Genomic DNA, 25,125 nt, shown 5'->3' with positions numbered 1-25,125 from the left:
ACCAAGGTGTCCCAGGTGTCTCAGGTGTTTTAGAGCAGACCAAGGTGTCTCAGGTGTTTTAGAGCAGACCAAGGTGTCCCATGTGTCCCAGGTGTCTCAGGTGTTTTAGAGCAGACCAAGGTGTCCCAGGTGTCTCAGGTGTTTTAGATCAGACCAAGGTGTCCCAGGTGTCTCAGGTGTTTTAGATCAGACCAAGGTGTCCCAGGTGTCCCAGGTGTTTTAGAGCAGACCAAGGTGTCCCATGTGTCCCAGGTGTTTTAGATCAGACCAAGGTGTCCCAGGTGTTTTAAATCAGACCAAGTTGTCCCAGGTGTGTCAGGTGTTTTAGATCAGACCAAGGTGTCCCAGGTGTTTTAGAGCAGACCAAGGTGTCCCATGTGTTTTAGATTAGTTGTCCCTGGTGTGATTGATTGATTAGGCCAGTTGTCCCTGGTGTGATTTATTGATTAGACCAGTTGTCCCTGGTGTGATTAATTGATTAGGCCAGTTGTCCCTGGTGTGATTAATTGATTAGGCCAGTTGTCCCTGGTGTTATTCATTGATCAGGCTAGTTGTCCCCGGTGTAAGTCATTGATTAGGCTAGTTGTCCCTGGTTTCTTTGTAATTAGAAGGAGATCCTGTGCCACTCCAGGACAAGGTGTGGTGACCAAGATGTTGACCACTGCTCTGAGATCTGTTGTCTTTCAGCAGAAACACTTTGATTGACATGCTGAGTTGAATTAGGTGACTGACCATCAGCCAGTTCAAACAGCCAACGTGGAGTCATAACACAGATGGTCCTTAGTTGTACCGTAGTGCTGTTATGACAGGATGATGTGTTTTGGTATTATCACAAGTTCCTCTATCAGGCTCTCTCTCTCTCTCTCTCTCTCTCTCTGGATCCATGATGTCCAAATATTTTAACTGGTTGGTTATCAGGCTAGCTGCTAAAATAAGATAAGATTGTAGGCCAGATTGCAATTGTCAAACTTTGCTAACTGATATTTGACATTGTATAACAGGAGCCCTCCCTGTTTATCTAGCTGTTTCTGATGTGGAGCTGTTAAGAATGCAAATGCCCTCTTACTCAATAATCTCTGAGGAAGTAATGTAATCCAGATGTCTTGGTGTTAGATTAGAAAGATATCCTTAACAGCATCTTGATCTTAATGGTCTTTGTCAGGTAAATAAATAACTCCTATTTTTTAACTCTTACCTATCTTTCGGTCCCTCCCTCCCTCCCTCCCTCCCTCCCTCCCTCCCTCCCTCCCTCCCTCCCTCCCTCCCTCCCTCCCTCCCTCCCTCCCTCCCTCCCTCCCTCCCTCCCTCCCGTCCCTCTCTCCCTCCCTCCCTCCCTCCCTCCCTCCCTCCCTCCCTCCCTCCCTCCCTCCCTCCCTCCCTCCCTCCTCCCTCACTCACCCCTCCCTCACTCCCTCACTCCCCCCTCCCTCACTCCCCCCTCCCTCACTCCCTCACTCCCCCCTCCCTCACTCCCTCACTCCCCCCTCCCTCACTCCCTCACTCCCCCCTCCCTCACTCCCCCCTCCCTCACTCACTCTCCCCTTCCTCACTCCCCCCTCCCTCGCTCCCCCCTCCCTGCCTCCCTCCCCAGGTGCTGAACCAGACCAGTAGAATGGAGATCCAGCTGTTAGAGTATTCTCTGTTCACTAACCGTCTAGAGAAACACGTCCTCCAGCAGAATCAGGAGATCTCACGACTCAATGATAAAAGCAGGTACAGCAGCCTTATCCACCACACCCTCAGAAGGCCCTATTCACCACACCCTCAGAAGGCCCTATTCACCACACCCTCAGAGGGCCCTATCCACCACACCCTCAGAGGGCCCTATCCACCACGCCCTCAGAGGGCCCTATCCACCACGCCCTCAGAGGGCCCTATCCACCACGCCCTCAGAGGGCCCTATCCAACACTCCCTCAGAGTGCCCTATCCAACACTCCCTCAGAGGGCCCTATCCAACACTCCCTCAGAGGGCCCTATCCAACACTCCCTCAGAGGGCCCTATCCAACACTCCCTCAGAGGGCCCTATCCACCACACCCTCAGAGGGCCCTATCCAACACTCCCTCGGAGGGCCCTATCCACCACTCCCTCAGAGGGCCCTATCCACCACTCCCTCAGAGGGCCCTATCCAACACTCCCTCAGAGGGCCCTATCCACCACACCCTCAGAGGGCCCTATCCAACACTCCCTCAGAGTGCCCTATCCAACACTCCCTCAGAGGGCCCTATCCACCATGCCCTCAGAGGGCCCTATCCACCACACCCTCAGAGGGCCCTATCCAACACTCCCTCAGAGTGCCCTATCCAACACTCCCTCAGAGGGCCCTATCCACCACACCCTCAGAGGGCCCTATCCAACACTCCCTCAGAGTGCCCTATCCAACACTCCCTCAGAGGGCCCTATCCACCACACCCTCAGAGGGCCCTATCCAACACTCCCTCAGAGGGCCCTATCCAACACTCCCTGAGAGGGCCCTATCCACCACACCCTCAGAGGGCCCTATCCAACACTCCCTCAGAGTGCCCTATCCAACACTCCCTCAGAAGGCCCTATCCACCACACCCTCAGAGGGCCCTATCCAACACTCCCTCAGAGGGCCCTGTCCACCATGCCCTCAGAGGGCCCTATCCACCACGCCCTCAGTGGGGAGGGAGAGAGGCAGCGTGTGTGAAAGAAATAACATCTGTACCTGCCAACCCTGGGTTTTAATACTTTTAAAAATGGATCCTTCATTTTGGGTTAACTGTAGGCAGGGTTTTGCTTATGATTTTTTTTCCTATTGGTGTCGTAGCAACTGAATCAAGGTCTAACTTGTGCATGTGACGGTGTACTCAATAAAGTTGTATTTTTCAAATGAACAAAAAAATAAAGTTGAAATACTGTCCCAATAATCTATGATTATTATTATTACATTGGAAAATATTGCAGATTTGGCTTTTTAAATGTTTTAAATTATTTTATTTTATTTTATTTAACCTTTATTTAACCAGGAAGGGCTCATTGAGATTTAAAATCTATTTTTGAAGAGCGTCCTGGCCAAGACAGCACCAAGTCATTACAAAAATTACAGACAAACAACATGAAAACTACAAGTAATCTAGTAAAAACCATAGAATTCACAAGAATATAACAAAATCAAAAACAGCAAATTAAAAACATTGACAGATCAGGGAATCAGTCTCAAGATCATTCATCAGTGATTTAAAAACACCGATCGGGACAAGTTCTTCCAGTTTAAAAGTATTTTGTAAGGTGTTCCAAGACGATGGTGCAGAGGACATGAAAGCCCTTTTACCAAACTCAGTTCGGACATTTGGAACAGTTAGCAGGATAAAGTCCAGCGAACGAAGAGAGTACCCACCACATTTCTGAACAATAACAATGCCCAAATAAAAAGGTAGTAAACCCAAAATGGCTTTGTAAATAACAGTATACCAGTGACTGAGCCTACGAGTGACTAGAGAAGGCCAGCCAACCCTGGTATACAAAGTGCAGTGTTGCGTAAGGGTTTGGCAGTTGAAAATAAAAGGGTGTCAATTGATCTCAAACACTGAGCGGAAGCATTCCACTCGAGTTGGATAGGAAGCAGCTTTATTTTGGTGATCCCCCTCCCCCTCACTGCAGTACCTCTCAACATGAGATACATTTGAACATGTGGTTTATGTTTCCTTCTTCATAGTGCACTACTATTAACCAGGGCCCAGGCACCCTATTCCCTACATAGTGCACTACTATTAACCAGGGCCCAGGCACCCTATTCCCTACATAGTGCACTACTATTAACCAGGGCCCAGGCACCCTATTCCCTACATAGTGCACTACTATTAACCAGGGCCCAGGCACCCTATTCCCTACATAGTGCACTACTATTAATCAGGGCCCAGGCACCCTATTCCCTACATAGAACCCTCTGGTCAACAGTAGTGTATAGGGGATAGGGTTCCTTTTGGGACGTAGTTAGAGTGGTAGAATAACAGAGTGATCAGATGATGACAGCTGCCCCAAATCTGGCCCTGCTGAACCTCTTGACCCTGACTATACACACACACACACACACACACACACACACACACACACACACACACACACACACACACACACACACACACGCACACGCACACGCACAGCCACACAGCCACACACACACACTCACACAGCCACACACACACACACAGGCACACAGACACACACGCACACACGCACACATGCACACAGGCACACGCACACAGGCACACACACACAGGCACACACACACACACACGCACACACGCACACAGGCACACACACACACACACGCACACATGCACACAGGCACACGCACACATGCACACAGGCACACACACACACACTTCATGTGAATGACCTGATCACGATATCTGTAAAACAAACAAGTACATCTTCAGAAGGGCAAACAGACACAACCGTTCCAGTAGCTGTAAAGGACGTAAACAGTCTGCTTGTGAGGGAAGTAGCTACTGATAGAATGACGTATTATGATCTATGGGGCTACCTTGTATGCTTGGAGGCATGAGGCCTTGCTGTGAACTCCTACTCGTTACCCCCCCTCCATCTTTAAAAAACAGATTGCTTTTTTTCCTAGAAATTGCTTGCAAAAACATTTGAGTTTACTGCAGTATCCTTGGGATTGGCTACTTCTTTTATTTCCGTTAAAGAGAAAAATAACAACTAGGCCACCAACGGATTTAGTTGTGACACTGTTTACACAATGGGATTAGTATGGCATTGTTGGGGAACACTGGGAGAAGAATGGATGTGAAACATCTTCAAGTGTTCTGTCACCAAGAAGGCATTAGGATAAACAGCATGATGAGACGTGCAAATCAATTCCAGTTGAGCTCCGGGTTTGTCCAAGGGCACAAACACAGCAGTGAGCTGGAGGTAAGACATACGCCCCAAAACGCACCTTATTCCCTATATAGTGCACTACTTTTGACTAGGGCCTAGGCACCCTATTCCCTATATAGTGCACTACGTTTGACCAGGGCCCAATGGGCTACATAGGGAATAGGGTATCATTTAGGACTTGGGAAAGCTATTTGAGAGCTGGTGAGGAGCAGAGCTGAGTCAGATGCAGCTTGTGTCAGTCTGTGTGGCTGAGAGCAGGTGCAGAGCTGAGTCAGATGCAACTTGTGTCAGTCTGTGTGGCTGAGAGCTGGTGAGGAGCAGAGCTGAGTCAGATGCAGCTTGTGTCAGTCTGTGTGGCTGAGAGCAGGTGCAGAGCTGAGTCAGATGCAACTTGTGTCAGTCTGTGTGGCTGACAGCAGGTGCAGAGCTGAGTCAGATGCAGCTTGTGTCAGTCTGTGTGGCTGAGAGCTGGTGAGGAGCAGAGCTGAGTCAGATGCAGCTTGTGTCAGTCTGTGTGGCTGAGAGCAGGTGCAGAGCTGAGTCAGATGCAACTCAGTTTTTTTGTCAGTCTGTAGGCCATGAGCTATAGGTGACAGCAGGCATAGGTCATCTGCAAAGAGCAGGCATTTAACCTCTGAATTGTGGATACCAACCAATTGGCCAAATACGGTGTTCATGTAAATGTTGAAGAGTGCAGGGCTCAGATTGCAACCCTGGCGAAGGCCCCGCACCTGGTTAAAGAATTATGTTATTTTCTTGCCAATTTGAATGCTGCACGTATTGCCACTATAAATTGATTTAATTATGTAATGTGTTTTACCCCTTACACTACTTTCAATAGCTTTGTAGAACAGTGCTGTATGCGAGGGAGAATCAATTTGTCACGCCCTTAGAGATCCTTTTTATGTCTGTTTTGGTTTGGTCGGGGCATGAGTTGGGGTGGGCTTTCTATGTTTTTGTGTTCTATGTTTTCTATTCCTGTGTGTTTGGCCGGGCGTGGTTCTCAATCAGAGGAGGGCTGTCTATCGCTGTCTCTGATTGAGAACCATACTTAGGTAAACTTTTCCCACCTGTGTCTTGTGGGTAGTGTTTTCTGCACCTTACAGGACTGTTTCGGTTTTGTTTATTTACTTTGTTATTTTGTGTTTTAGTGTTCAGTCAAATAAAAATCATGAACACGTACCATGCTGCTCTTTGGTCCACACCTTCGTCCACAGACGATCGTTACAGAACTACCCACCACCAAAGGACCAAGCAGCGTGGTGAAAGGGACTCCTGGACAGGTGAGCAGCGCTATTTGGACTATGAGAACCTGGGAGGAGGTAGAAAGGTGGTTGGTCGACCCAGGGAGAGTGCCGGAGCCTGCCTGGGATTCTCTGGAACAGTGCGAGGAGGGTTAACGGAGAATGGAGTAGGGAACACGGCTGGCAAGGAGGAGAAAAATTGTTTTGGGGGGGGTACACGGGGAGTGTGGCAGAGTCCGGTTGGAGACCTGAGCCCACTCCCCGCGCTTACCGTGGCAAGCATGGGATTGGTCCCCGTGCTATGGGGTGATGCGCACTGTGTCTCGGCCGAGTATTCACAGGCCGGTGTGCTCGGTGCCAGCGTCCCGCTGTCGGGTGGAAGCTGACATCCAGCCAGAACGGGTGGGGCCAGCTCTGCGCTCGAGACCGCCAGTGAGCCTCCACGGCCCAGTGTGTCTGGTGACTCGGCCAAGGAGGAGGCCACCTGTATGTCTCCCCAGCCTGCTGCCAGAGTCTCCTGCCTGACCGGAGCTGCCGGAGTCTCCCGCCTGTCCGGGGCCCCCTGCGAGGGTCCCCAGTCCGGGGCCTGCGTCGAGGGTCCCCACTCCAGAGGCGCCACCACAGATAGATGACCACCCAGACACTCCCCTATAGGTTTAGGTTTTGCGGCAGCACCTTTGGGGGGGGGGGGGGGGGGGGGGGTACTGTCACGCCCTGACCTTAGAGATCTTTTTATGTCTCTATTTTGGTTTGGTCAGGGCGTGAGTTGGGGTGGGTAATCTATGTTGTGGGTTCTATGTTTTCTATTTCTGTGTGTTTGGCCGGGTGTTCTCAATCAGAGGTAGCTGTCTATTGTTGTCTCTGATTGAGAACCATACTTAGGTAGCCTTTTCCCACCTGTGTGGTGTGGGTAGTTTTCTGTTTTGTGTCTTTCTGCACCAGACAGAACTGTTTTGGTTTTCGTTCTTTGTTATTCAGTGTTCAGTTCAATAAATAAAGATGAACACGTACCTGCACCTTGGTCCTCCACTACTTCCAACAGCCGTTACACAAATGCTTTTTGGAAGTCGATAAAGCAAGCGTATATTTTGGTACAATTTTGTTGGACATGTTTATCTATCAGGGTGTGTAGGGTGTAAATATGATCAGTTGTGCGATGTTTTGGTATAAATCCAATTTGGCTTTTACTCAAGACATTGTGTTTATTAAGGAAGTATAGAACGCTTACATTTTATAATACTACAGAAAATCTTCCCCTGGTTACTGTTCACACAAATGCCTCTAACTGTTCGGGTTTGTCTCCGTTGAGGTTAAAGATTGGGGTTATGAGTCCAGATGTCAGGGAAATAACCTACACTCAGGATCAAATTAAAACAGTTATAATATAGCCAATTCGCACTAGTGAATTTGAGCATCTCATTTAGCATGTCATGAGGTCTTGCTTTTTAAATTTTGAGGCCTGAAGTTTCTTATAGAGCTCCTGTTCAATAATTTGGGAGTCCAATGGATTTATCCTTAATTTGGAATTATTCTGCGTTGACATCAAATTGAACAGTGTTGTAGATGGGTTGTCCCATCCCATGTCACCATTTTGTCACAGCTTTTGAAAGAACCAAGGTGCAGTGTACATTTTCTTTTTATTTGAAAAGACGCCGAACAAAACAAACACTACAACAAACCGTGAAGCTAAAAGCTGTGCCATAAACAAAGTCAACTTTCCACACAGAAATGAAGGAAAAAGGTTCCCAATCAGAGACAACGATAGACAGCTGTCCCTGATTGAGAACCATACCCGGCCAAAACATAGAAACACAAAATCATAGAAAACGAAACCTAGAATGCCCCAAATCACACCCTGACCAAACCAAATAGAGACATTAACAGGGCAGGTCTAAGGTCAGGGCGTGACGGTATCGCTAATTCCTCGTTTCAATTTTTATTTGGCTTTTTCCAGTTTTACCAGAAGTTGTTTGTGTTTATGGACTCAGTATCAGCTGCCTGCTGTTGTACTGTGCTTTTTTTGGTTCTGAGTGTACGTTTATAGAATTTTAAAGTCTCACAGAAGGAAGAAGGCGCAATTAACCATTATTTGGGTCTCTGTGCTTTTGTTTTTTTCCTTAATTTTACAATCTGCATCAAACCTGTTGTCATCTGCAGTCTTTTTTGTTATTTCATTTGTGCTTCTTTTGCCATTTGCCTGAATATATAGTTGATGTTTTGTGCTGCTAGATTGATGCCTTCTTCACTGTGAGTGAATGTGGTGTCCAGGAAGTTATCTAAGAGTGTTTGGATATTTTGGTTACAGGTTGCTTTCTGGCCTCTTCTGGCTGGGCCGGGTGGAGATAAGTGTACATGACAATTTAAGGCCAGATTGTTCTACAAGATGTTCAAACGTTTATAGAAGGATCAAATAACAATCACAGTTGTTATAGCAACAAGTCAGTACCTCAGGAGTAAATGTCAGTTGTCTTTTCATATCCGGGCATTCAGAGGTCGAGGCATTCAGAGGTCGAGACAGCAGGTGCGGCAGAGAGAGAGAGAGTCAACAACAGCACGTCCAGGTCAGGGTTTCCTAGCCGCTGGCAGAACAGTTGAAACTGGAGCAGCAGCACAACCAGGTGGACTGGGGACAGCCAGGAGTCATCAGGCCAGGTAGTCCTGAGGCATGATCCTAAGGCTCAGGTCCTCTAGGGGGTAAGGGAGAGAGGGAATTAGAGGGATCATACTTAAATTCAAAGAGGACACCAGATAAGACAGGAGAATCACACCAGATATAACAGACTAAGCCCCCCTGGCACAGAATATTGCAGCAGATACTTGACACTGAGACAGGGGTCGGGGGACACTATGGCCCTGTCCAATGATACCTCCGGACAAGGCCAACCAGGCAGGATATAACCACACGCACGTTTTCAAAGCACAGCCCCCACACCACTAGATGGATATCAACAGACCACCAAACTACTACCCTGAGACAAGGCTGAGTATAGCCCATGAAGATCTCCCCCACCGCATGAGCCAGAGGTGGCACAAAACCGGACAGGCAGATCACATCTGCGACTCAACCGGTTCAAGTGACGCACCCCTAGTAGGGACGGCATGGAAGAGCACCAGTAAGCCAGTGACTCAGTCCCCGTAATAGGAGCAGAGGCAGATAATCCCAGTGGAGAGAGGGGAACCGGCCAGGCAGAGAAAGTAAGTGTGGTTTGTTCCTCCAGTGCCTTGCGTTCACCTTAACACCTCTGGGCCAGACTACACTCAATCATAGAACCTACAGAAGAGATGAGTCTTCATTAAAGACTTAAAGGTTGAGACCGAGTCTGCGTCTGGACATGGATAGGCAGACCATTCCATAATAATTGAGCTCTATAGGAGAAAGCCCTGCCTACAGCTGTTTGCTTAGACATTATTGGGACAATTAGGAGGCCTGCGTCTTGTGACCGTAGCGTATGTTTAGGCATGTTCTGCAGGACCAAATCGTACAGCTAAGTAGGAGCAAGCCCATGTAATGCTTTGTAGGTTAGCAGTAAAACCTTGAAATCAGCCCTAGCCTTGACAGGAAGCCAGTGTAGGGAGGCTAGCACAGGAGGCTAGCACTTAAGTAATACGATAAAGTGGTTCTAGTCAGGATTCTAGCAGCCGTGTTTATAACTGAATTTTATTTAGTGTTTTAGTGTTTTATCCGGAAGGTGCCAGAAGGTAGAGCACCGCAGGAGTCTAATCTACAATTGACTAAAGGATCTGCATCATTTTTTTGACAAAACATTTGTTTTTTTTGCAATGTTAAGACTACGGAAAAAAAACTCTCCTTGAAATATTCCCTCACAGCATCTCTTTTGTCTAAGTTTTGTCAAATATTTTCCACCATCCACTTCCTTATGTCTGAAACACAGGCTTTCAGGGTGTGTGTGAGAGAGAGACCAGGACCTTTTATCTCCTAGTTTATCCCAAACCCAGGTGCAATTTGTCACCTTAACGACCTAATCAGATCCACCTGCCCCCAATCAGCACAAACACAGAGAAAGAGACAGGAATAACACAGATAGACATTGAAATATACAGCTGTACAACTATCAAGATTGATAATCAGATTCAACAGAAGATCTCTTTGTTTCTTGGGACCTAGAACTAGCATCTCTGTTTCCTTATGTCTGAAACACAGGCTTCCAGGGAGGGCAATTTTGGGCTTCACCAAGTTTCATCGAAATGTACAGCTGTGCATCGTTCCCATAGCAGTGAAAGTTAATATTATGTTTCCGAATGACATCACCAACAGGTAGAATATATAGTGAAAACAATAGTGATCCTAAAATGCAACCTTGAGGAACACTGAAATTTACAGTTGATTTGTCAGAGGACAAATCTATAACTTTCAGACAGATAAGATCTAAACCAGGCCAGAACTTGTCCGTGTCGACCAATTTGGGATTACAATCTCTCCAACAGAATGTGGTGATCGATGATATCGAAAGCAGCACTAAGGTCCAGGAGCACGAGAACAGATGCAGAGCCTCGGTCTGACGCCATTAAAAGGTCATTTACCACCTTCACAAGTGGAGTCTCAGTGCTATGATGGGGTCTAAAACCAGACTGAAGCATATCCGTATACATTATTCTGTCTACAGGAAGGTAGTGAGTAACAGCTTTTTTCTAAAACGTTCGGGAGGAGATTCAATATGTAGCGGTCTCCACAGGAGAATGAAGAGCGACACCACGGCTCTTTTTGGTTTTTAGGTCGATCTGTGAAAAGACAGGACAGGAACACATCAGTCTCCAATGTACCATCTGACAAGTTGTTCTACACAGGAGCATGAAGAAAGGTAAAAACACGTATCCTGTCTCACCTCTCCCAATACATTGCTAGGTGCTTTCAGTGTTGACAGTACCAAAATACAACAACTCATGTCCAAAAACACTGAAATCGCCTCTATCCCATTCGGACCTTAGTGGCCCATAATGCAACACCAGCACCAGTCGGCAGCTCAGCTAACCGTCTGCATCACAGAAAGGCATGCTAGCTAGCAACAGCAGCACTTTTAGCTGTAAACTATATTAACAACAACAATAAAACTCTGGAAGTTACATGTTTCAATAGTCTCACACTCCCTCATAACCATATCTACAGCATTAACCTTGGGATGTTTAATTTATTTCACGTTATGGACTTCTACAAAGGAGTAATCGGAAGTTTTCGATAATCATGAGTAATCTGCAACATATATATTTCTCTGTGTGTTTTCTCAAGAAAGTGAAAGCTAAAAGCTATCCTCTCTTGTTGAATGTGTCCTAGATGGTATAGTATTTTTAGTTAGCTTTGCTCTCTTGTTGAATGTGTCCTGTCTGTGTCCTAGATGGTATAGTATTTTTAGTTAGCTTTGCTCTCTTGTTGAATGTGTCCTGTCTGTGTCCTAGATGGTATAGTCTTTTTAGTTAGCTTTGCTCTCTTGTTGAATGTGTCCTGTCTGTGTCCTAGATGGTATAGTCTTTTTAGTTAGCTTTGCTCTCTTGTTGAATGTGTCCTGTCTATGTCCTAGATGTTGAATGCTGCTTTGCGACTGTATTAAAAATACATTGGGGATTTTTCTCAATTAGGTTGAAAAATAGAATGATGGAGCAGCAGTGATGGCTGTTTGATATTGTACGGTACTGTCTTTCCAAGATAGTCGGAAGACTTCCTGTTTGGTAGAGCGCCATTTCCATTTCCATTTCCAATTTTCTTTAAGCTTCAGGGCTTCAGGGCTTCAGGGGTATTTTCTGTTCACCAGGGAGCACATTTTTTTGTGTCAAATGTTTATTGTTTTCAGGGTTACAACTGCATCTAGGGTATTATGCAAGGTTAAATTAAGTTAGGTGGTTAACCGATTGTTGAACTCCGATGTCCTTGTGTAGGTGGAGGGAGTCTGGAAGGGCATCTAGGAATCTTTGGTTTGTCTGAGATTTCTAGCATGGGTTTTGATGGTTGCGGTCTGAGCAGATTATTTGTTGCGATTTCAAAATGTAATAAAATGGTGGTCTGATAGTCCAGGATTATGAGGAAAAACATTTAGATTCACAACATTTATTCCATGGGACAAAACTTGGTCCAGAGTATGACTGTGGCAGTGAGTAGGTCCGGAGACATGTTGGACAAAACCCACTGAGTCGATGATGGCTCCAAAAGCCTTTTGGAGTGGGTCTGTGGACTTTTCCATGTGAATATTAAAGTCACCAAAAATGTGAATATTATCTGCCATGACTACAAGGTCCGATAGGAATTCAGGGAACTCAGTGAGGAACGCTGTATGCGGCCAAGGAGGCCTGTAAACAGTAGCTATAAAAAGTGATTGAGTAGGCTGCATAGATTTCATGACTAGAAGCTCAAAAGATGAAAACGTCATTTTTTTGTTTGTTGGTAAATTAAAATGTGGCTTTCAAAAATGTTATCAACACCTTCGCCTTCGCGGGATGCACGGGGGATATGGTCACTAGTGTAGCCAGGAGGTGAGGCATCATTTAACACAGTAAATTCATTAGGCTTAATCCATGTTTGTCAGGCCAATCACATCAAGATTATGATCAGTGATTAGTTCATTGACTATAACTGCCTTGGAAGTGAGAGATCTAACATTAATAGCCCTATTTTGAGATGTGAGATATCACAATCTCTTTCAATAATGACAGAAATGGAGGAGGTCTTTATTCCAGTGAGATTGATAAGGCAAACACCAACACTGCCATGTTTAGTTTTGCTCATCCTAGATCAAGGCACAGACACAGTCTCAATGGGGATAGCTCAGCTGACAACACTGACTGTGCTAGTGGCAGACTCCACTAAGCTGACAGACTGGATAACAGGGTGCAGGCCAGGCAGCAGGCTCTCTCATTGTGGAGCTAGAGGAGTTAGAGCCCTGTCTATGTTGGTAGATAAGATGAGAGCATTCCTAAGCTAGAATGGAGTCCGTCACTCCTCAGCGGACCAGGCTTGGTCCTGTTTGTGGGTGAGTCCCAGAAAGAGGGCTAATTATCTACAAATTCAATATTTTGGGAGTGCTCAACCAGCGATTGAGTTGTGAGACTTAGCTGTCGCGCTTTCTAGCTGATTTACATGCTGAGGCTATGTTGCGCTTGGTGATCTCTGACTGTTTCATCCTAACATCGCTGGTGCCGACGTGGATAACAATATCTCTACACTGGCCAGTTTTAGCCTCAGCCAGCACCATCTTCAGATTAGCCTTCACGTCGGTAGCCCTGCCCCCTGGTAAACAATGGTATGATCGCTGGATGATACTTTTTAAGTCTAATATAGCGGGTAACGGTCGTAGGAGAGACCTGAGAAGGCTCTGATTTGTTGCTTAGTGGAGAGAACCGGTTGAAAGTTTCTATCGGCTGAATGAGCAACAGCTTTATATAGTTGAGCTGACAGCATGTCTTTCTAGAAGATAAAACTGTCCGGCTGCAGGGACTGTGCAGGGGGATTAACGTCTTGAGGCTATTTTTTATCCGCTTCCTGTCTGACTCACGTGCCCAAAGTTTAACTGCCAAAGTTAAATGCCTGTTACTCAGTCCCAGAAGCCAGGATATGCATATAAGTGACACCATTGGATAGAAAATACTTTGAAGTTTGTAGAAATGTAAAAAATAATGTACGAGACTACAACACAATTGATATGGTAGGAGAAAATGCAATTCAAATTCAAACAGATTTTTTTTTTTTTTTTTTTTGTGAGCCCATGCTCTTACAATGGAATGAATATCCAATTCAAGCTCCCAGATTGCAATTCCTATGTCTTCCACTAGATGTCACCAGTCTTTGTTCAAGGTTTCAGGCTTGTTGTTTCCCAAACGATGATGAATTTTGAGTTTTGGTAGTGGGAGTCAGAAATCAGTCTGTGCGTGCGCAACGAAGTGTATGCGCACCTGCTAATTTTGCTTTTCTATTGAACATACTTTTAGTTTATTTACATTGTAGAGTACCTGAGGATTAAATATAAACATATTTGGACTTGTTTTAACAAAGTTTAGCAGTAGCTTTTTGGATTCGTTTCACTGCATGTTGAATATTTGAGTGGATTACTCAAATCGATGGCGCCAACTAAACAGATTTTTGGGATATAAAGAAGGATTTTATCTGACAAAACAACCATTCATGTTGTAGCTGGGACCCTTTGGATTGCAAATCAGAGGAAGATGTTCAAAAAGTAAGTGAATATTTAATTGCTATTTGTGATTTTATGAAGTCTGTGCTAAATTGGAATATATTTTGATGTTGGGCACCGTCCTCAAACAATCGCATGGCATACTTTCACTGTAAAGCCTATTGTAAATCAGACGATGCAGTTAGATGAACAAGACTTTGAGCTTTTAACCGAAATAAGACACTTGTATGTACCTAAATGTTTAATATCCATAATTTTTATGATTATTTATTTGAATTGCGTGCCCTCCAATTTCAGGTGTGCCTTTAATGTTACTCGTTACCTTTAGATGGTATAGTCTTAATGTTTAATGTTACTCCTTACCTTTAGATGGTATAGTCTTAATGTTACTCCTTACCTTTAGATGGTATAGTCTTAATGTTTAATGTTACTCCTTACCTTTGGATGGTATAGTCTTAATGTTACTCGTTACCTTTAGATGGTATAGTCTTAATGTTTAATGTTACTCCTTACCTTTAGATGGTATAGTCTTAATGTTACTCCTTACCTTTAGATGGTATAGTCTTAATGTTTAATGTTACTCCTTACCTTTGGATGGTATAGTCTTAATGTTACTCCTTACCTTTAGATGGTATAGTCTTAATGTTTAATGTTACTCCTTACCTTTAGATGGTATAGTCTTAATGTTACTCCTTACCTTTAGATGGTATAGTCTTAATGTTTAATGTTGCTCCTTACTTTTAGATGGTATAGTCTTAATGTTACTCCTTACCTTTAGATTGTATAGTCTTAATGTTTAATGTTACTCCTTACCTTTAGATGGTATAGTCTTAATGTTACTCCTTACCTTTAGATTGTATAGTCTTAATGTTTAATGTTGCTCCTTACTTTTAGGTGGTATAGTCTTAATGTTTAATGTTACTCCTTACCTTTAGGTGGTATAGTCTTAATGTTTAATGTTACTCCTTACCTTTAGGTGGTACAGTCTTAATGTTTAATGTTACTCCTTACCTTTAGATGGTATAGTCTTAAGGTTACTCCTTACCTTTAGATGGTGTAGTCTTAACGTTACTCCTTACCTTTAGATGGTATAGTCTTAACGTTACTCCTTACCTTTAGATAGTAGAGTTTTATTGTTACTCCTTACCTTTAGATGGTATAGTCTTAACGTTACTCCTTACCTTTAGATGGTATAGTCTTAATGTTACTCCTTACCTTTAGATGGTATAGTTTTATTGTTACTCCTTACCTTTCGATGGTAGAGTGTTAATGTTACTCCTTACATTTAGATGGTATAGTGGTAATGTTTAATGTTACTCCTTACCTTTAGATGGTATAGTCTTAATGTTACTCCTTACCTTTAGATGGTATAGTCTTAATGTTAAAAATATTTAAAAACTTGAATAACTTTTGTGTGGACTTTTTGCGCTTCATCGATGTCATTCACTATAAGAAAGGCACAGACCAGTCGCCGGCTCAAATTGTAGTATAGTGATTGTTATTAGCATTAGCAATGAAAAAAGTAACAAAACATGTTTGAGAGAGAAAGGGGAGAAGGAGTTGATTTAACATTTAAACTTTGATAAATTGTTAGAAATTGTTATCATTGTTTAGCCTACTATTAATAGACTACTATTAACATTTAATGGAAATGCGAATCCTATTCTGTGCCAGTGTCACAACTATTACGTTTTGGTTTTTCAGCGATCAGAATCAAACGTAGATTCAATCAGAGGAGGTGCCGTGAAAAAATCTAACAAATGACGATGACCTTAACCCCAGTATCCACTGAAGGAAACTCTATTGAGCAGCCCCCCTTGAACAACTTGTACCAGCTCAACATCCTAGGTGATTTCAATTGTACCTCATGTGAACTATGTACACTATGTTGCATAATAAAACCCATGTTCTTTATGTGTGTGGTGTATGGGTCATGTATCTCTCTCTCTCCTATGGAAACAATCTAAGTTCAGCGAGCCTGCACAAAGAGACAAAAACAAATATCAAAGAATGAAGTGAAAGATATTTTAATAAATTTGTGCGTTTTTTTGGCAGGAAGGCAGGAAGTTTTTGTCTAAAACCTTCATATATGTGGTATTCAAAATAAAAATGTCATTTTTTTCTGGGAAATTACATTTCTGCCAGTCTAAGCATGAATATAGAACCTTGTGATTATGAAAAATGGGTATTAAATTGTATTTATAAAAAAAAACATTGTTATACTGAATTACATTTTATTAGGGTACATTCATATGAATCACAATAAAAATGATTTATTGGCTTTATTCTTGAATATGACTACTATAGGGGCATAGGTGACACTCCAATGGAGTGTCTTTTAGGGAATTGTAATTTCTGTTTTATTATTTTGATACTTTGAAACTGGTCTTTGACCAATCTGTTTATGAGTATATGGAGTTGTTGTGATTAGTTACTGTGGAAGAGGATTTGGTGTTGTGTTTTTATTTGATGTTTAATCATGTTTTATTTTGTTTGAGTGTTTTATGTGTTCTGGGTGCCCAAACTCTCTCTGCTGCTCAGTTTCCACCTAATTGTGTGGGCAGTGTTCATATAGCCTGTCTTCTCTTGAGAGCCAGGACTGCCTACGGCGGCCTTTCTCAATAGCAAGGCTATGCTCACTGAGTCTGTACATAGTCAAAGCTTTCCTTAAGTTTGGGTCAGTCACAGTGGTCACATATTCTGCCACTGTGTACTCTCTTTTTAGGGCCAAAGAGCATTCTAGTTTGCTCTGTTTTTTCTTAATTCTTAGTTGAAGAGGCAGACCATGAAGGGCAATGGGTTATATAACTCACTCTCTCTCTTCTCTCCCCCTCCATCTCTCTCTCTCTTATGTATCTCTCTTTTAGTTCGCTAGAGCAAAGGTTCTCAGCTTTAGAGGCCAGGCACGTTAAGGAGCTTCAGGATCTTCAGAGGGAGAAACAGCAGTTGCAGGACATGCTGGAGAGACAGAGGCGGCTGGTCACCCAGCTAAATGGAGAGCTGGGGACCTCCACACACAACAGCACACTACTGCAGAAACAGCAGGCTATACTGACTGACACAGTGCAGCAGCTGCTAGCCATGGTCACCCACTGCAACGGTGAGAAAGATCTACTGTGAATGTGGTTGTTAATTGGAAGTAATGAAAGCATTTTTTTTTTTGCTTTTCCAATGGTTTTTAGTCCAGGAAAACCAATAGTCATTATCATGAATGCTATCCCTCTCTACCCAGATATACCCAGTACATAATCATTATCCTGAGTGCTATCCCTCTCTACCCAGATATACCCAGTACATAGTCATTATCCTGAATGCTATCCGTCTCTACCCAGATATACCCAGTACATAGGCATTATCCTGAATGCTATCCCTCTCGACCCAGATATACCCAGTACATAGTAATTATCCTGAATGCTATCCCTCTCTACCCAGATATACCCAGTACATAGGCATTATCCTGAATGCTATCCCTCTATACCCAGATATACCCAGTACATAGTCATTATCCTGAATGCTATCCCTCTCTACCCAGATATACCCAGTACATAGTCATTATCCTGAATGCTATCCCTCTCTACCCAGATATACCCAGTACATAGGCATTTTCCTGAATGCTATCCCTCTCTACCCAGATATACCCAGTACATAGTCATTATCCTGAATGCTATCCCTCTCTACCCAGATATACCCAGTACATAGTCATTATCCTGAATGCTATCCGTCTCTACCCAGATATACCCAGTACATAGGCATTATCCTGAATGCTATCCCTCTCGCCCCAGATATACCCAGTACATAGTCATTATCATGAATGCTATCCCTCTCTACCCAGATATACCCAGTACATAGGCATTATCCTGAATGCCATCCCTCTCTACCCAGATATACCCAGTACATAGTCATTATCCTGAATGCTATCCCTCTCTACCCAGATATACCCAGTACATAGTCATTATCCTGAATGCTGTCCCTCTCTACCCAGATATACCCAGTACATAGTCATTATCCTGAATGCTATCCCTCTCTACCCAGATATACCCAGTACATAGGCATTTTCCTGAATGCTATCCCTCTCTACCCAGATATACCCAGTACATAGTCATTATCCTGAATGCTATCCCTCTCTACCCAGATATACCCAGTACATAGGCATTATCCTGAATGCTATCCCTCTCTACCCAGATATACCCAGTACATAGTCATTATCCTGAATGCTATCCCTCTCGACCCAGATATACCCAGTACATAGGCATTATCCTGAATGCTATCCTTCTCTACCCAGATATACCCAGTACATAGTAATTTTCCTGAATGCTATCCCTCTCTAACCAGATATACCCAGTACATAGGCATTATCCTGAATGCTATCCCTCTCTACCCAGATATACCCACTACACCCAAAGAGGAGCCAGTGATCTACAGAAACTGTGCTGAAATCTTCAGATCTGGGCTCACAGAGAATGGTGTCCACAGCATACGACCCCCTAACTCTACCCGCACAGTTAAGGTAAGGGGTTACGACTCCCCCAACTCTACCCACACAGTTAAGGTAAGGCGTTACGACCCCCCCAACTCTACCCACACAGTGAAGGTAAGGGGTTACGACCCCCCCAACTCTAACCACACAGTAAAGGTAAGGGGTTACGACCCCCCCAACTCTACCCACACAGTGAAGGTAAGGGGTTACGACCCCCCCAACTCTACAAACACAGTGAAGGTAAGGGGTTACGACCCCCCAACTCTACCAACACAGTGAAGGTAAAGAGTTACGACCCCCCCAACTCTACCAACACAGTGAAGGTAAAGAGTTACGACCCCACCAACTCTACCAAGACAGTGAAGGTAAGGGGTTACAACCCCCCCATTCTACCAACACAGTGAAGGTAAGGGGTTACGACCCCCAACTCTACCAACACAGTGAAGGTAAGGGGTTACGACCCCCAGCTCTACCAACACAGTGAAGGTAAGAGGTTACGACCCCCCAACTCTACCAACACAGTGAAGGTAAGGGGTTACGACCCCCTAACTCCACCAACACAATGAAGGTAAGGGGTTACGACCCCCAACTCTACCAACACAATGAAGGTAAGGGGTTACGAGTCCCCCAACTCTACCAACACGTGAAGGTAAGGGGTTACGACCCCCCCAACTCTACCCACACACTGAAGGTAAGGGGTTACGACCCCCCCAACTCTACCCACACAATGAAGGTAAGGGGTTACAACCCCCCCAACTCTACCCTCACAGTGAAGGTAAGTGGTTACAACCCCCAACTCTACCCACACACTGAAGGTAAGGGGTTGCGACCGCCCCCAACTCTACCCACACAATGAAGGTAAGGGGTTACGACCCCCCCAACTCTACCCACACACTGAAGGTAAGAGTTACGACCCCTAACTCTACCAACACAGTGAAGGTAAAGAGTTACGACCCCCCCAACTCTATCAACACAGTGAAGGTAAGGGGTTACAACCCCCCCCAACTCTACCCACACACTGAAGGTAAGAGTTACGACCCCTAACTCTACCAACACAGTGAAGGTAAAGAGTTACGACCCCCCCAACTCTACCAACACAGTGAAGGTAAGGGGTTACGATCCCCATTCTACCAACACAGTGAAGGTAAGGGGTTACGATCCCCAACTCTACCAACACAGTGAAGGTAAGGGGTTACAACCCCCCAACTCTACCCACACAGTGAAGGTAAGGGGTTACGACCCCTAACTCTACCAACACAGTGAAGGTAAGGGGTTACGACCCCCCCCAACTCTACCCACACAGTGAAGGTAAGGGGTTACGACCCCCCAACTCTACCCACACAGTGAAGGTAAGGGGTTACGAGCCCACCCAACTCTACCCACACAGTGAAGGTAAGGGGTTACGACCCCCCAACTCTACCCACACAGTGAAGGTAAGGGGTTACGACCCCCCCCCCAAACTCTACCCACACAGTGAAGGTAAGGGGTTACGACTCCCCCCCAACTCTACCAACACAGTGAAGGTAAAGGGTTACGACCCCTAACTCTACCCACACAGTGAAGGTAAGGGGTTACGACCCCTAACTCTACCCACACAGTGAATGTAAGGGGTTACGACCCCTAACTCTACCCACACAGTGAAGGTAAGGGGTTACGACCCCTAACTCTAACCACACAGTGAAGGTAAGGGGTTACGACCCCCCAACTCTACCAACACTGTGAAGGTAAGGGGTTACGACCGCCCCCCCAACTCTACCCACACAGTGAAGGTAAGGGGTTACGACCCCTAGCTCTACCCAGACACTGAAGGTAAGGGGTTACACCCCCCCCCAATTCTACCCACACAGTGAAGGTAAGGGGTTACGACCCCCTAACTCTACCCACACAGTGAAGGTAAGGGGTTACGACCCCCTAACTCTACCAACACAGTGAAGGTAAGGGGTTACGACCCCCCCAACTCTACCCACACAGTGAAGGTAAGGGGTTACGACCCCCCAACTCTACCCACACAGTGAAGGTAAGGGGTTACGAGCCCACCCAACTCTACCCACACAGTGAAGGTAAGGGGTTACGACCCCCCCCCCAAACTCTACCCACACAGTGAAGGTAAGGGGTTACGACCCCCCCCCCAACTCTACCAACACAGTGAAGGTAAAGGGTTACGACCCCTAACTCTACCCACACAGTGAAGGTAAGGGGTTACGACCCCTAACTCTACCCACACAGTGAATGTAAGGGGTTACGACCCCTAACTCTACCCACACAGTGAAGGTAAGGGGTTACGACCCCTAACTCTAACCACACAGTGAAGGTAAGGGGTTACGACCCCCCAACTCTACTAACACAGTGAAGGTAAGGGGTTACGACCGCCCCCCCCAACTCTACCCACACAGTGAAGGTAAGGGGTTACGACCCCCCCCCAATTCTACCCACACAGTGAAGGTAAGGGGTTACGACCCCCTAACTCTACCCACACAGTGAAGGTAAGGGGTTAGGAGCCCACCCAACTCTACCGACACAGTGAGGGTAAGGGGTTACGACCCCCCCAACTCTACAAACACAGTGAAGGTAAGGGGTTACGACCCCCCCAACTCTACCCACACAGTGAAGGTAAGGGGTTACTACCCCTAACTCTACCGACACAGTGAGGGTAAGGGGTTACGACCCCCCCAACTCTACAAACATAGTGAAGGTAAGGGGTTACGACCCCCCCAACTCTACAAACACAGTGAAGGTAAGGGGTTACGACCCCCCCAACTCTACCCACACAGTGAAGGTAAGGGGTTACGACCCCTAACTCTACCGACACAGTGAAGGTAAGGGGTTACGACCCCTAGCTCTACCCAGACACTGAAGGTAAGGGGTTACGACCCCCCCCAATTCTACCCACACAGTGAAGGTAAGGGGTTACGACCCCCTAACTCTACCCACACAGTGAAGGTAAGGGGCTACGACCCCCTAACTCTACCAACACAGTGAAGGTAAGGGGTTACGACCCCCCCCAACTCTACCAACACAGTGAAGGTAAGGGGTTACGACCCCCTAACTCTACCAACACAGTGAAGGTAAGGGGTTACGACCCCTAACTCTACCCACACAGTGAAGGTAAGGGGTTACGACCCCTAACTCTACCCACACAGTGAAGGTGAGGGGTTACGACCCCTAACTCTACCCACACAGTGAAGGTAAGGGGTTAAGACCCCCCCCCCCAACTCTACCAACACAGTGAAGGTAAGGGGTTACGATCCCCCCCCAACTCTACCCACACAGTGAAGGTAAGGGGTTACGACCCCTAACTCTACCCACACAGTGAAGGTAAGGGGTTACGACCCCCCCAACTCTACCCACACAGTGAAGGTAAGGGGTTACGACCCTGAACTCTACCCACACAGTGAGGGTAAGGGGTTACGACCCCCCCAACTCTACCCACACAGTGAAGGTAAGGGGTTACGACCCCCCCAACTCTACCAACACAGTGAAGGTAAGGGGTTACGACCCCCCCCCAACTCTACCAACACAGTGAAGGTAAGGGGTTACGACCCCCTAACTCTACCAACACAGTGAAGGTAAGGGGTTACGACCCCTAACTCTACCCACACAGTGAAGGTAAGGGGTTACGACCCCTAACTCTACCCACACAGTGAAGGTAAGGGGTTACGACCCCTAACTCTACCCACACAGTGAAGGTAAGGGGTTACGACCCCCCCCCCAACTCTACCAACACAGTGAAGGTAAGGGGTTACGATCGCCCCCCCAACTCTACCCACACAGTGAAGGTAAGGGGTTACGACCCCTAACTCTACCCACACAGTGAAGGTAAGGGGTTACGACCCCCCCAACTCTACCCACACAGTGAAGGTAAGGGGTTACGACCCCTAACTCTACCCACACAGTGAAGGTAAGGGGTTACGACCCCCCCAACTCTACCCACACAGTGAAGTTAAGGGGTTACGACCCCGAACTCTACCCACACAGTGAGGGTAAGGGGTTACGACCCCCCCAACTCTACCCACACAGTGAAGGTAAGGGGTTACGACCCCCCCAACTCTACCCACACAGTGAAGGTAAGGGGTTACGACCCCTAACTCTACCCACACAGTGAAGGTAAGGGGTTACGACCCCCCCAACTCTACCCACACAGTGAAGGTAAGGGGTTACGACCCCCTAACTCTACCAACACAGTGAAGGTAAGGGGTTACGACCCCCTAACTCTACCCACACAGTGAAGGTAAGGGGTTACATTGAATTACCTTATGCAGTGGTTCCGCTTTCATGTGCAATAATTGACTTTTCTTCGTATCAAATCCCATTGTATTGGTCACATATTGTGCATCTGTGATCATGGGTGAAATCCTCAAGTGTATAAAACATCCTCACACCCCCTGTGAATAAAATATATATTTTGTTATTAAATTGTATTGTTTTTGAAAATGCCACATTAAGTCCTGGAAGGACAGAGGGTTTTAATGTAATACATTAGAGAGGGGGAGAATGGCCAAGTGGAAATGTCTGAGAACGCTATAACAAACAAGAGGCCCGGTCCAGCCACTCTCTGCTCTCACAGTCTGAAGACAGGACACATCACTGGCACAGATTTAGAGAGGCCTGGACCTCTGTTGAGAAAAAATACTGATGAGAGAAAATACTGTTGAAATTGGTGTTTTGTTATTCATAGCTTTTTCACAAACTCTCTCTCTCTCGCTCTCTCTCTCGCTGTCTCTCTCGCTCTCTCTCTCGCTCTGTACTGACCAGGGACCATAGGGTACAGGGTACTATTTGGAAAACAACAGACTCCAGCTGCGTTACCCCGGTGCTTTCAATCTGTCTGCCATCCAACCATTTAGCTTCATGGCAGACACACACACACACACACACACACTCTACATCTAGCCCCATGCTAGGCAGCAAGCCGAGTGGCTGCTGCAGTAAACTGGAGCAGGTTTCAATTGACCTGTTTTTAATGTAGAGTGTGTGTTTAAATGTGTGTGTTTGTGTGTAACGACTGACTAATGAAAACAAACCCCACTGTGACAAAGTGATATTGGGAGCGTGTGTTTTTCTGGTGTGGACGTTTCAGTAAAGCTCAAACGTGCAAATGGCATATGGAAGTTTGGCAAACAAGTTTTAATCATTAGTGCTTTCTAAAAAGCCTCTCATAAACTTGGCCAGGGTATAATAAACGCCTTGGTTGTCGACACATTTTGACGCTGCCATGGTTACCAGCTATATAACAGCTCGTTGGTTATTTTGGAGCATGCCTTGTTCAACAGATATCGTTGTTGGTTTGAACCTGCTTTCGGGGAAATACACACATTCACACCTTGTTCAACAGATATCATTGTTGGTTTGAACCTGCTTTAGGGGAAATACACACAGAACTGACATTCTAACACACTTATAAAGTTAGAATATAAAATATGATATTTGATAAGGATGCTGATGTAATTTGCTTCCTGCAACACCAACTCAAAAAAGTTCTGGGACACTGTAAAGTCCATGGAGAATAAGAACACCTCCTCCCAGCTGCCCACTGCACTGAAGATAGGAAACACTGTCACCACTGATAAATCCACCATAATTGAGAATTTCAATAAGCATTTTTCTACGGCTGGCCATGCTTTCCACCTGGCTACTCCTACCCCGGTCAACAGCACTGCACCCCCCACAGCAACTCGCCCAAGCCTTCCCCATTTCTCCTTCTCCCAAATCCGTTCAGCTGATGTTCTGAAAGAGCTGCAAAATCTGGACCCCTACAAATCAGCCGGGCTAGACAATCTGGACCCTTTCTTTCTAAAATGATCTGCCGAAATTGTTGCCACCCCTATTACTAACCTGTTCAACCTCTCTTTTGTGTCGTCTGAGATTCCCAAAGATTGGAAAGCAGCTGCGGTCATCCCCCTCTTCAAAGGGGGGGACACTCTTGACCCAAACTGCTACAGACCTGTATCTATCCTACCATGCCTTTCTAAGGTCTTCGAAAGCCAAGTCAACAAACAGATTACCGACCATTTCGAATCTCACCATACCTTCTCTGCTATGCAATCTGGTTTCAGAGCTGGTCATGGGTGCACCTCAGCCACGCTCAAGTGCCTAAACGATATCTTAACCGCCATCGATAAGAAACATTACTGTGCAGCTGTTTTCATTGATCTGGCCAAGGCTTTCGACTCTGTCAATCACCACATCCTCATCGGCAGACTCGACAGCCTTGGTTTCTCAAATGATTGCCTCGCCTGGTTCACCAACTACTTCTCTGATAGAGTTCAGTGTGTCAAATCGGAGGGTCTGCTGTCCGGACGTCTGGCAGTCTCTATGGGGGTGCCACAGGGTTCAATTCTTGGACCGACTCTCTTCTCTGTATACATCAATGAGGTCGCTCTTGCTGCTGGTGAGTCTCTGATCC

The 25,125-nt window shown here is 45.7% G+C and overlaps 1 protein-coding gene across 1 annotated transcript in view; it reads left to right on the top strand.

Annotated features, from left to right (window-relative positions):
- Positions 1 to 25,125, top strand: part of LOC110515436 (angiopoietin-2) — a 74,213-nt gene that overhangs the window by 16,520 nt on the left and 32,568 nt on the right. Inside the window, exons 3-5 of the mRNA XM_090209441.1 lie at positions 1,592 to 1,713; positions 17,113 to 17,345; positions 18,628 to 18,752. Of these exons, the coding sequence (XP_090065567.1) occupies positions 1,592 to 1,713; positions 17,113 to 17,345; positions 18,628 to 18,752 (480 nt within the window). The remainder of the gene's footprint in view (positions 1 to 1,591; positions 1,714 to 17,112; positions 17,346 to 18,627; positions 18,753 to 25,125) is intronic.

Source organism: Oncorhynchus mykiss, chromosome 18, assembly GCF_057628025.1.
Source record: "Oncorhynchus mykiss isolate SJ-2025 chromosome 18, ASM5762802v1, whole genome shotgun sequence".
NCBI lineage: Eukaryota > Metazoa > Chordata > Actinopteri > Salmoniformes > Salmonidae > Oncorhynchus > Oncorhynchus mykiss.
Note: the sequence above shows the minus strand (reverse complement) of the source record. Positions and strands in the feature narration are given on the sequence as shown.